Source organism: Paecilomyces variotii (genome assembly GCF_004022145.1).
Source record: "Paecilomyces variotii strain CBS 101075 chromosome Unknown C8Q69scaffold_5, whole genome shotgun sequence".
Taxonomy (NCBI): Eukaryota; Fungi; Ascomycota; class Eurotiomycetes; order Eurotiales; family Thermoascaceae; genus Paecilomyces; species Paecilomyces variotii.
This window is the reverse complement of record NW_021167144.1, coordinates 1300202-1323115: the sequence shown is the minus strand read 5'-3', so window position 1 is coordinate 1323115 and position 22914 is coordinate 1300202. Positions and strand designations below refer to the sequence as shown.

The window sequence follows — 22914 nt, the reverse complement described above, 5'->3', positions numbered from 1 at the left end:
GCTCGGCGGTAAGTCGACCATCGCGGCCCGCCCGATTTAGTTTTTCCGGACCGCCGCGACAGCCAGTCCTCCCAAAGGAGCTCGATGAACCTCGTAACCGCCCAGTCCGGCTCTTACTATACTCCCCCCTCTACATCGTTGTCTCTTAATTTTTCTCTCGAAGAAAGTGAGTATACAATCCTGTCGACTCGATTTCCTAGGATACTGACCGTCGCGACTCCCAGGTCCGTCACAATGGCCGATTCGAACGATTCCCGGGCGGTCGTGCCGGTCGCGAGGTCCGCCAGACCGGTCAGTGAGACTCTGCTGAACGAAAAGGTAAACACCGCACGCGACCTCTCTATTACAGTTTGCTATTTCAGCAACAATTCCTGCGTGCATACGGTGTGCGCAATGGCATAAAGCGTTTATTCCACCCTGGGCAGAGGCATTACCTCAAGAAAAGCAATGCGCGAATGGGTTATCGGCTAAGACAGATGTTGACTCGTTTCTTGTAACAGTGGGACCGTGCTATCTCCTCCATGATCATTAAATCTTCTCTCGGCCTGTCCTTCGGTGTTATTTTCTCTGTTCTCTTGTTCAAGCGGAGAGCCTGGCCCGCCTGGGTTGGTCTGGGATTCGGTGCCGGACGGGCATGGGAAGAGGCTGACGGTATGTGGAATCCATCATCGGTGCGGCATGAGCCGGCCAAGTTACTCCTCCAGTCGAAGAAGGCCCCGGACTATAATGCTGATTATTCTATTCAGCTTCCTTCCGACGAGGCGACACCCCCGTGACCGCCGCCCTGCGCCAGCAGAAATCGTGAGCTTAGTCCGCCTTGCAGTAGGACGTTGAGGGCTTGACGGAAAATACAGCAGGTTTGGAGACATCCTGTGGGAACTCGTTCATGCTCCTGTGCCACAGCATTTCCGTTGAAAATGAAGCCTATGACAGGAAGATTAACTCCGAGTTCCATAAACATACTAGACAGGACAATATATTTCCAATGTACGATACTGTACAGATGCATCTCAGGGGAACGGGTAGAGACCTCGCTGAAAGAGGATGCTTGTATGTATATTTGCCGGCCATCATGGTCCATGTAAAAGAATGACATCATGTAGTTTACCTGATGCCTTTCTCGAGATCTTCACTCGCAACGGCAACAAATAAATGCGTATACTGCTGTTTCTGTATCAAGTGATATGTTAATGATTTGAGAGTCGACAGATATAGATGCTAAATACACCGTTCATATAATCAAGTCCGTCATGATCTATAACACATAATCTATGTACCGATTGAACGCAAACGTGAACCGAAGCCATCCATGCACTCCTTGCGGAAAGACATTGACCTGGGAGAGGGGATTCCATGCACGCCCCATCCTTTTTTCCCTCTTTCCTTAGACAAAACTTTATATCAATGCTAAAAGACTCAACAAGGGGTATCTTAATCATGATTCCGATAGAACTCCTCTCTCCCCGCCAAGAAAAGTCAAATGTCGTTCCATAACATGCATTCGCTTTTGTGGTCATGTCGCCCTAAACGAGCTGTGGCTCTATCGCCGGTGGGCTCAGGGAAGATAAGGAGAATTCGTCCAATGCCGCAAACCGAGGCTCTGGATGCGTTGGTGAGCGCTGCGAAGCGCTACAGTCCTCCATGCCAGCATGAGTATTGTCATGCGGTGCCTCAAGTGGCATGCCGTTGTGTCCACTATGTGTCAAGCAGCCAACGCAGCTGCAATCATTTCCACATTGGCAAGTCCCAGTCATGTCAGAACAAGATCCCGGCAGTGGAACTGGATATTCGACTTCGTAGTATTCGGAAGGCTGCATCAGATGTTGCCCTGCATCGTAATGCGAAGAATTCTGTGCGGACAGACCATAATCGAAATGGGAAGGATGCCCTTGTTCTGGCACATTTTGCGCGGCTTTCCCACAACAGCCGCCACCAAGGGAAGTAGTGCCCTCTGGGGTTTCCGGGTATCCAAAGAGAGTAGGGCTCATTGTTCCGGACACTGGAGACTGTCTACTGCCGTCCAATCCATCTGGACTTTGGCCTTCCTCTCCAATGGTCATCATGTAGCCCATTTCCTGGATATGCTGCCTGGTGGTGTTGTTGAAGGGATGCGAAGCACATCCCAAGCACTGACAGTCATCTCCACAGCTGCACTCATGTTTTGACGCATCGACCACTGCGGGAGGGGCCATATTGCCATACGGTACAGATCCTGCAAACGATTGCTGCATAGACGGACCGAACCCATTGCTCCATTGCATAGTCGAGGGCACAAAGCTCACAGGGTTTGCTGCCGCAGAATTCGGGACATGATATCCGTTCATATAGACAGGACTTTGAATGTAAGGCGGCGAGAATTGCAGATTCTGGTGTAGAAGGTGGTTTCCAGAGGGGAATTGATGCCACGGTGGGAATGGGTTTCCGGAATCCGTACCAGGAGGGGCGGCTTTTGGCTTTGAAGAGCAACAAGACTTCGGTTTTGGTTCCTCTGTAGCTTCAGGCACTGTACCGCCGCAGCAAGATCCTTTCTTCTCCACCAGGGGTAACGGTTGTTGCTCCTTTGAGCAGCAACTAGGCTGCGGTGCTATGGTCTGCACATTCGTTTCCGAGCTCTGCTTTGGCAGAATCATGGGATGTTTGTTGTTTGTAGTGGGAGTTCCAGATGAGCTAGCAAATTCCGGATAGTTGAAAGAATACGGAGTGCCAGGTGCGGATATTCCATTGTGAATCTGCTGGTTCGCGAAGTCCGGCGTAAAGTCCAACGCTCTGGCGATATTTTCTGGGGCGGCTTGAAGGTTACTCTGTCGTCTGTTGGATTTCTGGACCTTTCCAGGGGCAGGAGAAGGTGCTGGAGGGCTAGACGTCGAGGATGGTTGGCCATCCTCGGGCACCATGGGAATTTTGTATAACGGTCGGCAAAGACAACTTGAGCCTGGAATACTCTCATCAGTCTGGATCCATTACAAAAAGCACCTCTCGGAACCCACCCTTCGGTATGCGGACCATGAAGGCATATGTCTTCTGACAGCTACATGTACCCTTCGGGTGAGGGCATTTCGCCAGAGGCCGGCCGGCCTTGGGAACTTTCATCATCAATCTATCAAAGTGCTGACATTTTGATGAGCGGTGGCCACGAATGCATGGTTCGCTGGAATCCAATCAGTACACTGGACAGTGATAAACTGCACATAACCCATCTCTTACCAAGACCACTTCGCTCCTTCCTCATCCAGAGGCATTGTCAATGTTATTTGCGAGGACAGTATCCCGTCATAAGAGCCCGCGCGCCGAGAGTATTGTCCGGCAACCTTAACAGAACTCTTCCAAAGAGTGACTAACTGTGGACCAACAATGATGCGTTTCAGAGGAGGAAATTCGACTCTAAGGTCCTCAATGGTGATGCGCAACTCGAAACTGATTGATCGATTACCCCGCTCGCCCGGAAAGAAGCGCGAGATAGAATCGTCCCTGTGGTTTCAGATGAAAGCAAACCCCAAGCTAACAATTCTTTCTCCAGGTATGGCAACAACGAAATAGAACTGCCTTCAAGCACAGACACACTGCCCTGGATGGATGACGAAGAGCGGAGTCTGATAGTTAGTTAATCGATAAGAATCAGACTCCACCACCAGCTGAGACAAAACGGAGGCACACGGGCCAAAAGAGACCCTTGTGACTCTGTGAGTCGCAATGGACTGTACTTCAGCACAGAGCAAGAGCCAGCCTCAGCTCAATCAACGTCCTGGATGAGAAACGAGAAGCCAGTGAGATCGCTACCAGGTCCTTGAAGATGCGAAAGTGCGGCGGACGAAACGGGAGGGGAACGACACTAACGCTCACGCCGGGATTCGCCCACCGCCCTGATCTGTCAGCGCCGGGAGCGGTATAGCGTCCGGTACAGCTTGCATTCACCCGACCTTCTCTGGCCTGCGCGCTGCGTTGTATACATGCTACAGTTGTCCTCTGGCAAGCAACAGTTGATCCTCACCATCCATGCCGCCCAAAGGCCGCGATGGACACGGCGCAGTCATGCCGGACGACGACTCTGCCGCTGATGCGCAAAACCGCGCTCCCAATACACCCGCGCCTCGAGGCATCTTTTCCGTTCCTGCGCCGATAAAACGCATATTCGACAAAGTCCCTCTGATAACATACCCTCCCAACGAATTACCTTATCGTGCAGCAAACGAAGTCGATGGAAATCGACTATTCATATTCACAGATGATGAAGGCGCAAGACTGGGGAAGCCATCATTCAACCCGCAATGCCTACGGTGGCAGGTGAGAAATATGATACCACGGATGTTGCTTGCTGCGGGCTATCGCTAACTGGAGATTGTGTGCTTTTAGGCATACTTGAAATTCCTGGGCATTGACTTCCATACGGTCCCCTCGAGTAATCACGCATCGCCAACCGGTGCTTTACCCTACCTCCTTCCGGCTTTTCCTCTGAACACTCTCGTTCCCATCCCTTCGAATAAGTTGCAGAAATGGGCCATTGAGCAGGTCCACTGCGAAGAAGAGCAGCAGATCAGTATGCGCTTTGAAGTATATGCCTCTCTACTGGATACTCGAATACGAAACGCATGGGTACGTTGAATCGCATGGAGGGCAAACTACGCATAATCACTCACTGACGTGCACGCAGTTGTATGCTCTATACCTAGACAAGGACAATTTCGACGCTGTGGCGCGGAAACGTTATATTGAACCTTCCACATCGAATACCCTCGTCCGGTCTGTGCTAGCTACTCAGCTTCAGCAGGCTGCGCGTGACGAGCTACTAAAGACCTCGGATTACATTGACGTCAGTGATCTTGAGGCCGAAGCCGACAATGCCTTCGAGGCCCTGTCAACCCTTCTAGGAGATAATGAATACTTCTTCAACCGCAGGACGCCCGGACTATTCGATGCGAGCGTCTTCGCATATACACATCTACTCTTAGACAGCAACATGGGCTGGAAACACAACAGACTGGCGCAGCTATTGAGGAAGTATAGGAACCTCGTACAACACCGGGACAACTTGTTTGAAAAATTCTTTTAAGAGATGAGTCGACAAAGAGGGAGTTAGGAATATGTCATCGGGGAGGCACGCTTTCGTCCGTTAGAGCGCATAAACGCTCTTTTGTCCTGATATGTACATTACGAGCATAACCATCATCAGCATTATCATATATCACACGGCCTATTAACTGGCTTGAGAGGGCCATCAGATTTTCATCTGTCTCACTCCTTTTTCCTAAGGCAAATCGCAAACCACACCTTAACCCCAACCCACCTCTTCGCCCTTGGCCCCAGCATCTCCAACATACCTTCATCAACCGCCTTCTCCTTTACTCCCTCATTCCAAACAACGCCAAATCCCATCCTTCCTGTCACTCTCATCATCTTGGTTCGCAACTACTCACTCATTGAGAGTGTTCTGTTAAGGTTAGCGGACAAGATACTAGGTAATTGTATGCCATGTGACTCGAGAACCATGGTTTCCAAGACTGCAAATATTAGTTTCGCCTCACTACTTCCCTCACAGCAAAATAATTCTACGTCGCACTTTCCTATGTCGAGATCTCAATCTACCTTCAGTCTCTCCTCACATTCTCGCCCTTTCTGAGATAGGTCGCGTGGCCGAAGCTGAACGTCGACTTCAAAGTCGACGGCATCCTCGTGATATATCGCCGGCTGAAGTTTCTCTCAAAGCTCAGCGACAAGCAGTAGTTGTTCTGTAAGTGACACATACATGCTTCAACAATAAATAACTCGCTGAAAATGATTGAAATGCAGAAAAAGACGCGTAATACGCGCAAGAACGTCCGCAAAGCAGTAGAGATATTTGTTGGAAATCCTGCCGGATTGGCATATGCAGAGCATGATAGCCGACTCTTACTTATTGAAGCAAAGGTTGAAAAAATCGAACTGGACAATACAGAGCTGCGATCTGATAACACAGAGCTGCGATCACAAGTCGGATAGGGTCAAAATATTAGAACAGCATCTCAAGACTTTACTGCCAGCCGTAATAGGTTTATCTCCACTACAAAGCGAGACAAATTTAAGACAGTAACAGCCTTCGATATGAAGGTGATTGTGTCGGCGTACAAAGAAAACGCCAGGTGATCTGCAATCATCTGTTACACCTTATTCCCGCATGGAATTGGATCGAACCTACTAGATTACTAGGGTCTAGATTCTTTGTATGCTAGAGAAAAATCCCCCCTAGACCTAGAGTCAAGCAAGCAATTCAGATCCTGCTTCCGTGATATAGGATTCGACAGAAATCAACCTACCTCAGCCCATTTATCATACGCATCTACCGTCTCCATGTACTGAACCTGTTGGGACGGAGATTTATTTTTCGTCTGATAAGGATCTCGCTGCTGGATTCTTCTGTGTTGGTTTTTCCATATTTGATCCTTGATACTCTCCTTACAGTATATATGCAGGTTGGTATTTCGAATTAGGATAAAGATATACCATAAGAAGATGGAGAATGGAATTATATTATATTTGGGAGATCACCAAGTTTATGGTATGAAATACATCTCAAATATTGATCTCGGGGGATACCAGGTCTGCGGTCGAGGGAGATTGGTTCAAGGATAATAACCAATTTGCCAATTGAGTCATATTAGAGTTGGAAAAGAAACAGTACTATTCCCATTTCTGAGACAGTCGATTGACAAGGAAAAAATAAAGTTATTGCCCGCAAGCTCTGTTCGTGCGGGGGGCGAATAGGAATAAGTCATGATAGCCGAGTTTCCAGATCCTGATCTATGGTACACTAGTATAACAGTCAGCATCTTGAGTCGAAGTAAGCCATCCCGAAAGCGATCGTTCCAACTTATTTCGGGGGTGATTCATGGATTTAATGTGAGATTTGTGTGAATCTAATTCTTAACCTTGTTCAATTCCTCGTATCGCATGAATAGGACTCCCATCGCTAATCGTACAGAATCCCGCCGCATAACACCAAACATGAAAAAAAGGACAAGACACCGGGCTCGACAAAAGAGAACCATCACATGAAACCTTGATCATAACACGCTCATAAAACATAAACCAATGCATAAAATAGTTCAGTCATCAATCGCATGATAATAAGACGGGTAAGAAAAGAACTCAAGGGGAGGCCAACCGGCAAATAAAAGCAAAGGCAAATCCCAGGGTCCCACCATACAACTGCAATGGTGTAGACAGCATGTGAAGAATGTCATCAACAGACGGAGCTTCCAAAAGGTGCCGTTTCCTTGAGATCTTCCACTAGATCCTCAACGTTGTTGAGATAGCGTCCGAGCAGTGCCTGTTTCTCTTCCGTGGTGCGCGTGTCGCGGCCGCCTTTACTGTCTCTGCCTCCCGCACCAGGAACGTTGACGCTCCGCGAAACAGGACCGGCGACCTTGCTAGGACTGCGGTGCAAGCCAAGGACGGCGGTGTTTGGTGCGCTAGATCCGGGCGCAGGGGTAGTTGGTGTCTCCGGCATGAGATAGAAATAAAGGAACTCAACAAGCTTGAGCTTCACTTCACGAGATGTCGCCCGCAGCTTGAATAGCGATGTGACAGTGAGGAGGCCATCCAGATCCTCAAAGGTTCGTGTGTTGGCTGGACTGTCCAACAAAGCAGTTACCAGCGTCAGAAGGGTGGACGATTGGATTGCGGGGCAATTGATGGGATCAAGAAGATCTAGGAGTAGGTTCATGTATATCTCGCGAGCGAATAGCGTTCGGGAAGGCGGATGCAGTAGCAGGACACCTTGAATCAGGTCCAGAGTCGAGATGATAAGCAAATCATTCGTTCCATTGCTACCTCGGCCAAGCAAATGCTCCAGGCAGGTAACGAGACGTAGTGCGACTGTTCAGAATCCAGTTAAGACGACAGTCCATTTTGTTCTGGCATCGTATGACGGCACATACCGTTCCATTGGAATCCATCCTGCAGTTTGAAGAACTCCCTGAAGGCCGGATCGTCTTTGAGCTCCCCGAGAGGTTTTGCGGGAGGTTGCGGTGAGCCGGGGGCGACAATCGATCTCCGCCTGTCGACCGGTGCCTGTTTGGATCTGGACAAACATATCGGTGCTAACAGCCCCTCCACCTGCCGCAGTCCTTTCCGGATCTTGCTAGGCTCATAGGAAGAGAGGTAGTCAAATGAATGCGCTAATAGAGTCTCCATTGCGATTGACCGTTGGTTCCTATAACCAGCTTGAAGAGGATTTGAAGCTCACCGTCAGGTAGAGGAGAACGAAGGGATGGAGACGTGGGAGGACGGGCAGTCCGCCAAATAAAAGAAATGCCAACCTGATTGCGGGCGGCAGCTCCTGACGTGATGGAGCATCCAGCCAGCCGCGTGCAACTGGGCCAGAGCTGGGGCTGAGGCTGAGGAGGTTGGGCGCTGACCTGGCGCGAACAGCTGGAGCAGGATAAGCAAACCGAGTATACTAAATGCTTTAGATACTCTGTTAGCAGTCACTAGTAAACCGATATCCCCCACAACGAGGTAAACATCGCGGGCGGTTGGCACGGTGAAATTCTGCCACCGCCCACCCCACTGCCAGTCTGGACCAACCACGCTGTACAACACTTGCAGCAGCAGATGCCAAAGGGACCACGACACGGCTTCGTGCGATCGAGTGTTGTTCTAGCGTTGCCTTACAGAGATGTGTCCGTCATGACGATTTGGCATGGTCTCTTAGCCGCCGATCGAGGGCGTTACCCGATTGCTAGTCCGGTCCTTGGGTGCTGGTGATTCTGCAAGGAGCTCTGGCACTGTTGGACTTGGAGCCATACCTACACATTGGTCACACAATCACTCTGCAGCATGCAGTAAGAAGCTCCCAGCAACGAACCTTTTTCAACTGAGACACAGCAGATGATAATTGAAACATTGTCAGGGAACAGTATAATCGTAGATATGTCTGACAGTGCGACCTGGATGGACAGCAGCACCTTGAAAACACGACCTCAACAACTCCGGATTTTAGGGCTAGCGGGCAGTCACATGCGATTGCCCCTCGTTTTAGGTTTACTCCGAACAGCTGCGTCATGTGCGGTCTCGACTCTCTATATCGTAGCAGGCAGAGACATTCTGCTGGATTTTGGGTATTATTGTCATTATTACCATTATTGTTATTCTTCCTCTTATTGTTCTTATTCATCTTTCCTTCAACCTTTTGCTGCTAATATTCTGTCTAACCTGAATTCGACTCTTCAGCTTCTAAATCCACTCTGTGTGACCAACACAAGGTAGGTGTGCAACCATTGCACACCCGCCCCGAATAACGAAGCCCTCGTGCCTGCCACAAACTCCCATCTCTTTCCTTCAAGACAATACATCTGGACAACGATGCCGGAATCCTTGCAACCTCCCACAGCGATCCCTCCGCGGACGAGCTCGACGGGGGTTACAAATGGCCATCATCACCACGAGGCCGCGTCGAGAACTGCTGGCTTGAAAGGCATCCCCGAGGACGACTGGATGAACCCCGCCGCTGATAATCTGCCCACCAACACCACCTACAAGCATTCTCGCAACCGATCAAGTGTCGACGGGACGAAATACAGGGACGGAATGTGGTCAGAGGAAAAAGAGAAGATCTTGATGGGTCCCTACGACTACATGTCGCAACACCCAGGCAAGGATCTGCGGAGACAATTCATCGCTGCATTCAACGCCTGGCTGAAGGTTCCCCCAGATAGCCTGGCCATCATAACGAAGGTGGTTGTCATGCTCCATACATCATCCTTATTGTAAGCAGAAACCTCGTGACCGTGACTGTCCATGTCTAACGGGGATGTGTGCGCGACAGAATCGATGACGTTGAAGATAATTCCATCTTACGGAGAGGCGTTCCCGTTGCCCATAGCATCTTCGGGACGGCCCAGACGATCAACTCGGCCAACTACGTCTATTTCCTAGCCCTACAGGAAGTGCAGAAGCTGAAGAACCCGGCTGCAATCGACATATATGCTCAAGAGTTGCTGAATCTCCACCGTGGTCAAGGAATGGACCTGTTCTGGCGTGACACCCTGACATGTCCCAGCGAGGATGACTACCTGGAGATGGTTGGCAATAAGACGGGGGGGCTCTTTAGACTTGCTATCAAGCTGATGCAGGCTGAGAGTGACACCGGAAAGTATGATTCCGCGCCCTAATCGGCATGTGCCTAATGCATCGGCTTACGTTTGCTCTTCTTGCAGGGACTGTGTCGCTCTCGTCAACGTGATGGGTCTCATCTTCCAGATCTGCGATGACTACCTCAACCTGTCTAACACGACCTACACCAAGAATAAGGGGCTCTGCGAGGATCTGACGGAGGGCAAATTTTCGTTTCCCATCATCCACAGCATCCGTTCCAACCCGAGCAACCTCCAGTTGGTTAATATCCTCAAACAGCGGACAAAAGACGAGGAGGTGAAGCTGTACGCTGTGAGCTACATGGAAAGCACTGGTAGTTTCGCATACACGCGAAAAGTGGTGAGGCGGCTGCGGGACAAGGCTCTCGCCCTGATTGACGAAATAGAAGGGGAACAGAAAGAAGGCGAAAGTGAAGGTACGATGATCCGAGCGATCCTCGCGAAAATCGTGGAGTCGACCTTGAAAGATGGAGAAGACGATTAAGCTTGGTTTACGGCTTTGGAGGCCATATTTGACATGCGTGCTTGGATTTGGTTGTTGATATATACCCCTTCCGCTAAATCGTATCTTCGACTGGTTTACAACGGCAATGATATCCGCTGGAGCAGAATGATGATCTCTTATAACTAGTTACGGATGATGATAAGGAGTGCCCAGGTGAATTGTGACGGTCCGGTTGGAACCACCGGGCGACGGATGTGTTTTTATCTTGATGTGGCCCAAAGGTCTTTTGGTTTCCATATGTCGGTCAACCCCCTGCGACGAGGACAGTAACCGGGTCTTCCTTACTTGTCTCTGTTAGGTCTGTCGGGTCGGTCTTTATTTAACTCCTTCTAGGATGTATTTATTTTCGGATATGTTGCTGCCTCCATGGCTTCTACTCTATAAGCACCGCCAGCCTCTCAAATATTTGCGCGAGGCCCAGGCTAATGGCTAACGGAGATTTTCCACTGATGTGAGAGAAAAGACACAAACATAGCAAGCTGCGTAAATAAACAAAACGGAAAATCACCAGGGGTATATCCTTGAAGACGTGGGGAGATCTATTATGCGTGTCTTCCGGGTCCTTCGGTCAAATTCGATCCAGGGAGACATCTCATGTCCAGAAATGGAAAGGAACATTGCTGTGTTGTTCCTCGTAGAAACGACACCTAGGCCCATAAAAGCACCCCATATATCCTGGAAGCGCAGGGCGGGATCTCGAAATCGTATCCAAAGGTCATAGAAAAAAGTGCCCAAAGAATGGTCGGAACCCATCACATAATTGTACAGCAAGCCTTTTCCAGCTTGCGCAGCACGCGGGGCAAGACCTTCTCGACAAGTTGCTCGATCTCGTCCTCCTGCTGTGGCTGCTGCTGTTGTTGTTGGTGGTTCTGTTGTTGCGGGTACTGATGCGGTTGTTGATGAGACGGATGAGAAGGTTGATATGTGCCGGTTTCGGTGCTTGGATACTGTGGGTGGCTGTCGTACTGGGGCATTTCGGCTGGCCCGCCAGTCAAGTTGACATAGATACGTCCGGCATTTTCCTCTGTGGCATATTGCAGACCTAGTTGTTGACAGACCTGCTCGACGCGGGGCTTGATTTTTTGAATGTGGTTGACAGAGTGGTTTCCTTTGCCAACGATCCTGTTCAAGGGGGCATCTGATCAGCATGGTTTCTTTTCTGACAAACACAATCTGCTAATCTTCCGGGAAAAAACTCACACATGCAAATGGTTCTGTCCATGCGCCTTGGCATATTTGATTCTCTCCTCCAGGATATCCTCAGCTTCCTCCACGAATTGGCCGTGTAGGTCGATAGTATCTGGAGCAACCCGTCCCGGCGCATTGTTCTCACGGAAAATAAACTCGGATGCCTGACGGTTATACTCTTCCATCTTGAGACCGTGGGCTTTACCCTTCTCAGAGAGCTCCTTTGCCAGCGCACCATCACCATTCTCATAAGCCTGTCGGGACTAATCGCAGTTCCGGCTCCAAGTTAGACTTCCCTCCTGGTTTTAACGCATTTTGTCGTTGCGGCCTAACTATAGGTAGCATACCTTGTCAAAGCACTCTCCACGCTTCCTGGCTTCCTGTCGCGCGAGGTCTCGCAGGCGATCATATTCCGCTTCGGCAGAGTCATTCTGCGAGTGATTCAGGGCTGCGATCGATAACGAATCGAGTCAGTCAATCAATCAATCAATCAATCAGTGCGTTTTCTTAATCGCAATCGCAATTGCAATTCCGATTATGTCAATGTCAATGTCAATGTCAATGTCAATGTCAATGTCAATGTCAACTCACCCCTCGAGCCCATGTATGACATTTCATGCGACATCTTGATAAAACGTATAGGCAAACCCGCCTGCTAGATCCCGCGAACAATCAGAATCGTGAAGAGAAGAAGAGTAATTGTAATGTCGCATTTCAAAATCGAGCAGCTGAAGCGCCGCAGGTTCATTTAACTAATCGCTAGTTTCCCCGTGCCAAGCCAGCTCGTGGATCCATTTATCGGACGATAAATCGATCCTGGACCAATGGGTCGGTGTATAAATGTGGGCTCTCGGATCGCCGCTAAAAGCGCCGAAAAAGGGAACACAGATCTGGATGGATGATCAGGAACACCCGAGTTGGTAAGGAACCGGATGTCGGGTGTAAGTGATTTTGATGCATGGTATTATTGTTTGATTATTAGCATGATGCTGCGGGATCCGACGCGCCAGATCAGTGGGTTGAGGTGCACATCTTGTAGTTGTATGTATTTAATTGGTGACTTGATATAAATTATGGTTTCAGCAGACTTTGTTAGTGCCCCATACTATGAAGTTGCAGGATAAGAGTTTAAAGTTCCAGATTTTCACTGTAGATTCCAATTCCAAAATATTTTGCGCGAAACCTCCTTCAAGCCGTAATAGCAATGAGAAATCCAACTTGTCAACTACTGTTGTTCAAGAGAGCCATGAGACAGTCCTTTTAAAGTATCCTATCACCGCTCTGGCCGCGTCTATAAGTCCTTTCCCCGACAACGAATCCTTCAGACTGGGATGCCGCTCAAGTAGGGATACCCAGGTGCCGCTGACGACGAGTAAGAGTAATAAGTAATGGCTGGTCCTGATCCCTGAGCTTCTACGGGTGCGCTAGAGAGGTATTTTGTCAACGGCCATTCCTCATCATATTAACCAGAGATGAATAGGCATTCGATATAGTGTGGACATACTTTGATTTTCCAATCAGACCACACTGGGAACAAGCTGCGATACCAGTAATGTGCCTGAGTCCACGGATAGGACATGGAGTTCCACTTCTTCTCGTTGATATACCACTAGGTAACAGTACAAAATCAGATCCCGAGCAGCCCCTGGTAGGTAGACGAATGCGTTACTTGGAAGTTTGAACCTACAGAAGAGCAGCCAGCGTTCCAGACGCGGTTCTGCAGAGCCGATTGAACTTCATGAGCGTAGGCATCTTCCGCCTCCTGTTTGACCTCGGCCGCTGCGGCATTTCCATTCAGGACAGGTTCCATTATGCGGAGGGCATAATTTACAGAACTACTCCAATAGGATAGGTCAGCATGTGTCATGGAGTAGGAGCATGGAATTCGATAGGACCTTGCTCACTTTTCGGCCGCTATCAGTGCGGAAGTGTGTCCTGTTGCGGAGTTCGGGCCTAGTAGTATAAAGAAATTCGGAAATCCACTCAAAGTCGAGCAATTGTAGGCTTCGGGGCCATCGTATCGTGCCCAATGATCTTCGATGGTGCCCTCTCGTCCGTGAACGGCCATGTAAGAAGTAAATTTGTTGGTTTGGAACCCAGTCGCTAATACAATCACATCGGCTGGTATAATACCGTCTGTAGTCTTCACACCCTCGGGTATGATTTCCGTAATTCTGGCGTCCGTCAAGAGCAAGTTATCGTCATGCAGAGATTTGAGATACCCGCAATCGAATATGCGACGCTACCAGGTGTAAGTGAATATGTAGTCCAAATAACTATGATACAATCATGACCGTCAGGGGAGATTCACCTTGCAGCCGACATCAAAGTCCGGGATAAGAATGTCATGGTATTTCTCTGGAGCAGTTTTCCTCGTGTAGTTCTCTATCGTCCGTTGCGTTTTCTCTCGAAACCTCGCAGCCGATTTTGTCATTGGGAAAAGGCGCCAACCGTTCTCAGCTACGAGGAACACATGGAAACGATGGAGCCTCATAGCAAAGGGCACATGGCGAAGAATCCAAGACACTATCTTCGGGTAATGGAAGTTGTGAGCGGGGAAAACCCAATGCTTGCTTCGGACTATTTGAGTCAATGATTTTGTCTTCTTCACGATCGAAGGTACAATCTGAGTTGCAGTACCTGAAATATTACCCTGGTTAGCTAATAATTCGAAGTAACTAGTTAGATGAAAAACGATTACTAAATCCACAACTCACATCCATTACCAACAACGACAACGTTCTTTCCTTCTAGATTGACGCTGTGGTCCCATCTTGCAGAATGGAAGATGGTCCCCTTGAAAGCCGATGCGCCTGGAAAATCGCAGGGTCGAGGTTCAATCAATTGGCCCGTTGCCGCGAATAGGATTTGGCATTCATGCGTATACAAGTTTCCAGTCTCAAGGTCGATCAAGAAGAGCAGCCAACAGTTCGCATCATCTCGCCAAACACACTTACGCACTTCGGTATGGAAAACCATCTTCTCGCGCAAGCCGTATTGTTTCACCACGCCATCATGGTATTCTTTTATCTCTTTATTGGATGGCATCAATTTGGTCCAGTTGGGATTCAAAGCGAATGAGAAGCTGTATAGAGCACTTGGAACATCGCAAGCGCATCCTGGTAAGAAATTAGAATCAAGCAACCTACCTAAGCTAAGGAGTAAGGCTGTACTATATGTACATACAGTACATTCGTGAGGGAACACACCGGGATAAGAATTGATGAACCAAGTTCCGCCGCAGTCGGACTGGCGCTCGAAAAAGCGAATATCATCATTATCGTACCATCTCTTCAACGTCGCTCCAAGTGCAATGGCACTAAGGCCCGTACCAACACACGCTACTTGGCTGTAGGAAGGGACAGGATACTCGTCGATGATGGTACCCTTCTCGTTCGAAGCCATGACGGATGTTCTTCACGGTAGATTAGGTAGCCTCGTCAGCCTTTTCCCGTTCGTATTGGTCTATCATCTTCTGAAATACCTCTTGTGTGTATGTACATATAATGCTGTGGACGAACAACCGCTGAAATACTGCGGAGACCTAGGTTACTCAGAATCACATGTCTTTCAATTTGATATTATCCGGGATCGTCCCGAAAGGACTAAATTTGGCTTCTTTCTGGGGGGGACTTCCGCTATTAACTACTGTACACGGAACCGGAACTGATTCTAGGAATGCTGCTGGGTAGCTACATATTATTGACTTGATTGTGCCGTCATACCAGCTACAGAACGCTGTGCGACTATTTGGCCAGACTTTTTCTCACGTGATGGCCACCGAGCTTCAACCACCTAGGTAGAGTAATCTACTCAATGCATAGTTACAGTGGAATTATCAGTGTTGCATATATACTTCACATCTATCGCTTTATATTTGAGAATTGGTATTGAGATCTACAGTATAAGAACAAATTGATACAAAATTCGTTCTTCACGGAGATACTATCATCTGACTTAGGTATGTATCACGGGCCATCTAGTTTAGTTACGGAGTACCGTCCTTAAGGCTTGTAGTAACTAGTTGTTGAGATGTCCCGGTGTGTAACGGATTTCTTCTGGAAAAGAACGTAACACAGCGCGGCTATTTCGGGAACAGGATGCTTGGCTATGCATTGAAGCAGAGGTTTCATGTGTTAGTCGATCCCTGAAACAAAACTGAGCATTCCAGAAAAAAAAAAAATAAAAAAAGGAGAGTTTCATGCGGAGGAGAGTAAAACTTCAGATCGTTATTTGGTCGTCATCCTTGCAAGAAGAAGAAAAAGGGTCAAATAATGGGGCCAATTATATGATTCGTATCTTGTATCTTGTTTCGGACTCGGAGTAACTTATAGCAGGGTGACAAGACAGGCATTAATATAATGAAGTTCATCATGGCCTGTACCCTGCAGTGAGGAGAGATAGGGCTGCGTAGATATAGTAAGGTCTGACACGTGTAGTGACTGGCGCTCGTCTCATCTGCATTCGGTGGGTCGTTCTTTTGCTTAGAGCATGAGTCGTACTACTCCGTATAGAGTATGGAGTTCAGTGGTGAACGATGAATTAGAATAGATACGGTGCCCAGCGATGCGTCAGCTGGTGGATCGAGATATCCGTAGCCAACCGACCGCAAGGGGTTCCCTGCCCGTCATCTGGACCACAAGGGCTGAATTGATCCATGGGCTTAATATGGTAATATTAAAGTGCTCTAGTTAGTTAGTAGTACTTCAGTAAGAATAAAATAAAAATAATAATAATAATGCCCACTGTAAGTCACGCTGTTATGCGTTGATGATGTCATTGACCAATTTGGATGCACAAGAGGCATGATTTGCTGTCGAAGGGCTTTCCAACCGTTATGCCCACTGCAATACACTGTATGGAGTAGATAGTCGCCATAATTTCTATGCTCTCATCGTTTTGTTTTACTTTCCGTTCACGGGACACTGTTGACAGCAATGTCTCTAACGCTTGGTTTTCCCTCGCTCCTTATAGAGTAATGTCTCTGTTGAACCGAGGCATGATGATAGATCTCTGACAATTGCTTGGTGAATCTGAGGTGGACTCCACAATATATCCCTGGATTCACGAACTCGTAGATGAACCCCCTGCTCCATAGTTACACAGAGGATTCTCGTGGCAGTTACGGAGTAGTTGGTTGTCACTTGCGTGAAGATCGTCGTAGTCTCGTACGGCTCCTTATGAGTACTGAGCGGATACGGGAAGAATACCTTGGTATTAGGCCTATTTATCCGCTGACAGACAGAACTTAGAAGTATAACCGACTCCTAGTCAGTAGTCAAGGGAGGCCGGTTAGCGATAGCGTCCTCCACGCTGGAGTCGCCACGAGGCAATCCTGCTGGTCAAGTCGCTTACGGGGACAGCGGACAGGCTATGGAGGGCCCGAAAAAGGGTTAGATAGAGGAGCAAGACGGGTCGTTTCGAGAAGACCTGGCGCGCCGCGCAGAACGGTGGCAGAACCATCGTCTCCGCCGGGTGGAGATTCTGTCTTGACGAGATCCATTCTACGCCGTTATTCGACCAGTATCCGGTTTTCCACCGTTGCGTAACGGCTTCCCGGGAATGAGAAATATGATTTATGATGATTTTTATATTATTATTATTGCTGGATGGCAGCGGGCGGAAAGGGATCCATGGGGATGTCCGCAGAGGACTGAACGCAGCCGAGACGGGAGAGGCAGCCTGGCTTCTAGAAAGACGGGTAGCGATAGTTAAGCCTTCGAAAGGACGAAACAAGAGAGGAACTGGGGCGCGCATACCCCTGGCGATCTGGTCCCGTCACCAGTCGTCTCCGGCCATTATTGGCGCACCGTGCCGGACGAAAGACCACCGAACTGTGGTTTCTGTGCAGTGTGAGGTGCAGAAATCATCTGTTCATCGACAATGAATAGAGTCGATGATAGCCAGTGGTAGATGGTTCTCGTCCAGGCGTAGTTTAAAGTAGGTGCTGGCTCAGGAGCAGCTAAGTGAACTATCTGCCGTAACCTCGTGGATTTTCAGACGGATCCCCAGGGGATGGTAGAACGTTGGAGGCTCCGCGCACATGGACATCTTAGGGTCAGATCTGCAGTCCTATCTCACTGGGAAGGGCATTCAGGAGAGAATCGACGAACGAACGATGAACAACAGGCTGGAGAGTCTGGACGAAGCTGAGGCCATCGTCTCGGAGTTGGCGATAACAAGGCAGAGTGGATTGAGTGCTGATTGGCGGGCACTGGCCCCTGACCCCTTACGCTCAGAGACGCTTTTTTTTCGCCTTTTTTTTGACTTTCGGGCCGGAGGGATCCTGTTGGCCTCAGTTCGAGCAGGACGAGAGAGAAGAGAGAGAGAGAAAGTTATTAGTATTATTATTATTACAGTATGTAGAGTACGGAGAGAGTATCCAGAGTAGACTAGGCTGATGCTAATTCCGCTCCCGGATACGCGAAACGAGAAAAGAGTCGAGAGTCGAGAGAGAGGGCAATGAAGAACCCACTGGGACTGAACTGATTGATTGATTGCATCCATTAGTTATTCTGCGCCGAAACTAAGTCCAGCTAAGCTAACCGTATCCTGTCCCTCTTCCCCCCCCTACTGTCCACCCAGGCGACTCCCCAAATCCTATTCGATCCCATCCGCTCTCCTTCTCCTACTTACTGAACGGTCCCTTTCTCAACACCCTTTCTTCCCCGACTGCCCTTACTACTCTTACTCTAATCATTATTCTCCCCTCCTCCCTTTCTCTTCGTCGACCTGGGGAGATCTAATCTCATATTCGCCCCTCTGTCGTGGGTGTATTTTCTCTACGCTTTTCCCAATCTCCTTCTTCTTCCATCGTTTCTCAACAGCCCCCCCTTGGGAGGAAATTATTAGACTTTTCGCAGCTTACGCCCCCCCTGGGAGCTTGGAATTATCGCCCCCATTCACTCATTGCGCCTCTGGCCGATTGCTGCGTTTCTCGAGACCAGGACAGGAATGTAAGTAGTCGTCTTCTGGAAAACATCCATCGCTTCTTCCCTCCCCAATCTGGTTCCGGTTCCCCCCTTCACACTGGGTTTTCCAGACCTCGGAATCTCAACCGCCAGCCTCATCAGAAGAAAGCTGCGTCGCGCAGTCGCTGGGCCGACCTCCTTGCGTCCTGCGCCCTTCCCGAAACGGAACAATCCGCTTTCTCAGCAGCCATTCTCCGTACAACGTTGAACATTGGCGTTGTTTCATCGCTGTTGTGTGCATTTTGGGGATCTCTGCCACTGACACTGCTTGTTTTTTTCCCCCGCAGCTGTCCGTCTATCCGACCGTCGTCGACATCACAGAAATAAACTCTCCACCAGCGAGACTAATCTTTCTACGAGTGTTCGAGACGACCTGAAACGAATCTGTCAAGATGGGTTGTGGAATGAGCACAGAGGATAAGGAGGGCAAGGCCCGCAATGAGGAGATCGAAAACCAGCTGAAGCGGGATAAGATGATGCAGAGGAACGAGATCAAGATGCTGCTGCTCGGTACGTGCCCCTGTCGACGCAAGCGGAGAGGGAAAACATAGCGGGAGAAGAAGAGTCGAATGGTCTCTGACGAGGATTTCTAGGTGCGGGAGAGTCGGGTAAATCGACCATCTTGAAGCAGATGAAGCTAATCCATGAGGGCGGTTACTCACGGGATGAGCGGGAATCGTTCAAAGAGATCATCTTCAGCAACACGGTCCAGTCGATGCGGGTAATTCTGGAGGCGATGGAGTCGTTGGAGCTGCCTCTGGAGGACCAGCGCGCAGAGTACCACGTCCAGACCATCTTCATGCAGCCCGCTCAGATTGAAGGTGACAGCCTACCACCCGAGGTTGGCGCGGCCATCAAAGCCCTCTGGCAGGACGCTGGCGTCCAGGAGTGCTTCAAGCGGTCTCGCGAGTACCAGCTGAATGACTCGGCCAAATAGTATGATTCCTGATAAAGAACCGGGCGCGCCTGCAGTCGCTGCGAAGGATTGATAACTAACCACTATCCTGTAGTTACTTCGACTCCATTGACCGGATCGCTCAACCTGACTACATGCCCGATGACCAGGATGTGCTCCGCTCCCGTGTCAAGACCACCGGTATCACCGAGACTACTTTCATCATTGGTGACCTGACCTACCGTATGTTCGATGTTGGTGGTCAGCGATCCGAACGTAAGAAGTGGATCCACTGCTTCGAGAACGTCACCACGATTCTGTTCCTGGTCGCCATTTCCGAGTACGACCAACTGCTCTTTGAAGATGAGACGGTCAACCGTATGCAGGAGGCGCTCACCCTATTCGACTCCATCTGCAACTCCAGATGGTTCATCAAGACCTCGATCATTCTCTTCCTGAACAAGATCGACCGTTTCAAGGAGAAGCTCCCCATTAGCCCTATGAAGAACTACTTCCCAGACTATGAGGGTGGTGCCGACTACGCAGCCGCTTGCGACTACATCCTCAACCGATTCGTCTCTCTGAACCAGGCAGAGCAGAAGCAGATCTATACTCACTTCACCTGCGCCACGGATACGACCCAGATCCGGTTCGTCATGGCTGCAGTCAATGGTACGTATACATATCCTCGCTCTCGAGCCCTTTATGTGAGCTATAGTGCTGACTCATTTGTCTAGATATCATCATCCAAGAAAATCTCAGACTCTGTGGTCTGATCTAATGACCGTCGAAGAAGCTTGGCTCGGTGAGGATATGTCGCAGATCAGACCACACACATATGTGGCCTCGTAATTTGATATCACTGTCGCCGTCTCCTATTACCCTGTTTCTCATACCATACCTCACTTGTCATTTCCTTGTTTCATTTAAAATTACTGGCGTTGAGACATTTACTTCCCGTGATTTGCGCTCGAGATGAGATCTGGTCGGTTTTTGTCGCACTGTCAACACCAGTCCAGGTGTCATCACATGACTATGGCGGAGGGATTTATGTTGCACCATGAGCTCCCGGGATGCCAGTGGATGCCAGAGTTTCACGTCTAAAATTTCCTGTGTGTGCTCCTTTTCCCCGTAGCCCCAGTTTATTTTATCTTCTCCATATCATCTTTTTTTTTATTTTCACTTTCTGTCTTGTTCAAAGCTCTCTTTGCATCACTTTTTTTTCTCTGTGATTTCATGTGTTGTTCATTTTACAAGCTGGATATCCCCGTCCCCCTCGCGCTCAGTCAGAATCATGTGTGTAACCGTACGTCAAACTCATTTTCTTTTTCTCCTTGGTCTACTCTCAGTCAGAAGCAAATGAGCGACATTATTAAGAGGGACATGGTGGGAAAGACAATGAGAGGATGCCTTGAAATAATCTCTTATATGGGCTTCCTTTGTTGCTTGTTCACGTGTCCATGCCATGTCGGTCATTCGGTTTAGTCAGACTCTTCTTACAGGAATGTGGAGTATATTCGATTCCTTCTAGGACCGGCTTTTGGTTGCTTGGATTGTAAAGAGAAAGAATAATATTATGGTAATATATTCGATCGTATTGTATTGCCAGAAAGAGAATCTTTGCCGCATAGGTAGGTATCTTGAAAACTGACTATGAAAGGAAGGCGGTTGATATATCAAATCAAACAGAAAAAAAAAAGATAACGCCTCTCAGATGCATGCACATACAAGACGGACGAAGTAATACCAACCACAAACAAGATCGCCTGATCAACACTTTCAGAATCGTAACTTCGGTCCCAGGAATACAATCCCCACTGCCACGAGCCATAGTCCGAATATCCACACGTACATTAGCACGCGTCCCCACCAGCCTTTACCCTCGCTCATCCGTCGCAGGAGCCCCATGCGACGACCCGCGGCGTCCATGCCGGTGATGTTCCGGTCCAGACCCTCGACAGCCCGTGACAGCACGGACTTTTCGGCCTCGAGTGACGTCTGGAAGGACTGTGAGGATTCTCGGAGTTGCGTCGCAAGGGATAGCAGGGAATCGGTCAAGCTTTCTTGTTCATGGGCGTGCGCATCTAGAGCCGACTCGGTGGCTTGCGTCTTGGAGAGGGAAGGGGAGGAGGTGGTGGGGAGGGCGGATCCGGTTGCTGTCGCAGTGGCAGCGTCAGCTGTAAGTGATAAGGTAGGTTGGCGATTGTGACGGTTTCGTAAGGCTGTGTCTGTGGTCGCTGCCGCCGCCGCCGCCGCTGCTGCTGCTGCTGCTGTGGCCGTCGGCGGAGCCGTTGTCGTAGTAGTAGAGGGAACAGGCTCATCCTCAGTCGGTGATCGTAACCCTTCCTCTTCGATGTACCGCCGTGATACCCCTTCCGCTAAGGGAACCTCGTTCTCAACCTCGTTCTCCTCCTCCGCACTCTCACCGGGGGTAGCTAGTAGGTCCTCGTCTCCCTCCTCGGATGAAATACCAGTGTCGATATCCTCCTCGTCACCCTCTGACCTGAGGATCTCTGCGTCTGCACTAATCGCATCTAATCTGTCCTTGAGCAGCTTCAGCGTCTGTCGTTTCCGGGTGATATCCGTTTGTATGCTGTGCCGGCGGTCGACAGGCTTGATCTTGGGAAGGGAACGTTCGATTTGGACGAGAAGTGAGCGAGCATATTCGAGGTTCTAGGGATACAGGTATTAGCTTTCAAAGTCTTGTCTGACAACACATAAACACAACTCAAGGAAGCTGAAAGAACGGGGTTCAACTCACTGCTCCAACTCTCGCCCGATGAAATTCCGATTGTCTCAGCGGCTTGAGGTCTGCAGATGGCGAAAGCAAATTATGCTCCAGACGCGCCAGCAGTCTCGAGAGGTTCAGGACCGCCAGGTCTGATTCCTCCGCGGCGACTGGGCGGTATATCGTGCGTGTCATCGTGAGTCTCTGTTTCTTTTTTTTTTCTTATTTCCCAAATCAGACACTGAGGGATCCACACCCAATGGTTTGCCCTCGCTGGTAAGTATTATGCGTGTAATCTGTTCATAACGCAGTAGACGTTCGAGCTGCGTTTGATATGATAGACACGTGGGTAGCTCCGCGGCGGCGGGGACTGAAGATGTCACGAGAGGCTGAAGTTGATTGGTGGATGACTCAGCAGGGTGCTCTTTCCCCAGGAAATGCAAAACGACAAGTTCGATTCCTCTTCGACAATAACTAACCATAGTATGGGAGTTCATCTG

At 49.3% G+C, this 22914-nt stretch overlaps 9 protein-coding genes across 9 annotated transcripts; 4 read left to right on the top strand and 5 right to left on the bottom strand.

The window, feature by feature from the left end:
- The first annotated feature begins 81 nt into the window (after window positions 1–81).
- On the top strand, window positions 82–1173 carry C8Q69DRAFT_467409 (DUF543 domain protein). The gene is made up of 4 exons (XM_028630624.1): window positions 82–166; window positions 225–318; window positions 501–651; window positions 747–1173. The coding sequence occupies exons 2-4, from the start codon at window positions 235–237 to the stop codon at window positions 803–805; spliced, it is 294 nt and encodes a 97-aa protein (XP_028485418.1). The 5' UTR covers window positions 82–166; window positions 225–234; the 3' UTR covers window positions 806–1173.
- A 138-nt stretch (window positions 1174–1311) lies between these two features.
- C8Q69DRAFT_266446 (hypothetical protein) lies at window positions 1312–3616 on the bottom strand. Its single transcript, XM_028626747.1, has 3 exons — window positions 3205–3616; window positions 2988–3148; window positions 1312–2932 (listed from the first exon to the last, which is right to left on the bottom strand). The coding sequence occupies exons 1-3, from the start codon at window positions 3237–3239 to the stop codon at window positions 1524–1526; spliced, it is 1605 nt and encodes a 534-aa protein (XP_028485417.1). The 5' UTR covers window positions 3240–3616; the 3' UTR covers window positions 1312–1523.
- A 149-nt stretch (window positions 3617–3765) lies between these two features.
- On the top strand, window positions 3766–5064 carry C8Q69DRAFT_266489 (putative mitochondrial outer membrane protein). The gene is made up of 3 exons (XM_028626749.1): window positions 3766–4281; window positions 4351–4590; window positions 4649–5064. Exons 1-3 carry the CDS (start codon window positions 3994–3996, stop codon window positions 5045–5047), a joined length of 927 nt encoding a protein of 308 aa, XP_028485416.1. The 5' UTR covers window positions 3766–3993; the 3' UTR covers window positions 5048–5064.
- A 2149-nt stretch (window positions 5065–7213) lies between these two features.
- On the bottom strand, window positions 7214–8166 carry C8Q69DRAFT_486687 (cell division control protein 14; the record flags this gene model as incomplete). The annotated part of the gene is made up of 2 exons (XM_028631926.1): window positions 7214–7848; window positions 7911–8166. 2 exons carry the CDS (start codon window positions 8164–8166, stop codon window positions 7214–7216), a joined length of 891 nt encoding a protein of 296 aa, XP_028485415.1.
- A 1170-nt stretch (window positions 8167–9336) lies between these two features.
- C8Q69DRAFT_520750 (geranylgeranyl pyrophosphate synthase) lies at window positions 9337–10874 on the top strand (the record flags this gene model as incomplete). The annotated part of the gene is made up of 3 exons (XM_028633503.1): window positions 9337–9740; window positions 9800–10126; window positions 10191–10874. The coding sequence occupies 3 exons, from the start codon at window positions 9337–9339 to the stop codon at window positions 10609–10611; spliced, it is 1152 nt and encodes a 383-aa protein (XP_028485414.1). The 3' UTR covers window positions 10612–10874.
- A 510-nt stretch (window positions 10875–11384) lies between these two features.
- On the bottom strand, window positions 11385–12445 carry C8Q69DRAFT_444664 (Smr domain protein; the record flags this gene model as incomplete). Its single annotated transcript, XM_028629015.1, has 4 exons — window positions 11385–11754; window positions 11833–12074; window positions 12168–12268; window positions 12412–12445. The coding sequence occupies 4 exons, from the start codon at window positions 12443–12445 to the stop codon at window positions 11385–11387; spliced, it is 747 nt and encodes a 248-aa protein (XP_028485413.1).
- A 475-nt stretch (window positions 12446–12920) lies between these two features.
- C8Q69DRAFT_467387 (dimethylaniline monooxygenase) lies at window positions 12921–15497 on the bottom strand. The gene is made up of 8 exons (XM_028630623.1): window positions 15305–15497; window positions 15030–15235; window positions 14538–14939; window positions 14132–14460; window positions 13725–14062; window positions 13508–13655; window positions 13325–13429; window positions 12921–13244 (listed from the first exon to the last, which is right to left on the bottom strand). The coding sequence occupies exons 2-8, from the start codon at window positions 15223–15225 to the stop codon at window positions 13056–13058; spliced, it is 1707 nt and encodes a 568-aa protein (XP_028485412.1). The 5' UTR covers window positions 15226–15235; window positions 15305–15497; the 3' UTR covers window positions 12921–13055.
- Window positions 15498–19037: 3540 nt separating this feature from the next.
- C8Q69DRAFT_266326 (guanine nucleotide binding protein alpha subunit) lies at window positions 19038–20695 on the top strand. The gene is made up of 4 exons (XM_028626746.1): window positions 19038–19301; window positions 19385–19727; window positions 19802–20358; window positions 20424–20695. Exons 1-4 carry the CDS (start codon window positions 19184–19186, stop codon window positions 20465–20467), a joined length of 1062 nt encoding a protein of 353 aa, XP_028485411.1. The 5' UTR covers window positions 19038–19183; the 3' UTR covers window positions 20468–20695.
- A 572-nt stretch (window positions 20696–21267) lies between these two features.
- Window positions 21268–22879, bottom strand: C8Q69DRAFT_498545 (hypothetical protein). The gene is made up of 2 exons (XM_028632301.1): window positions 22448–22879; window positions 21268–22359 (listed from the first exon to the last, which is right to left on the bottom strand). The coding sequence occupies exons 1-2, from the start codon at window positions 22607–22609 to the stop codon at window positions 21466–21468; spliced, it is 1056 nt and encodes a 351-aa protein (XP_028485410.1). The 5' UTR covers window positions 22610–22879; the 3' UTR covers window positions 21268–21465.
- Window positions 22880–22914: the final 35 nt, after the last annotated feature.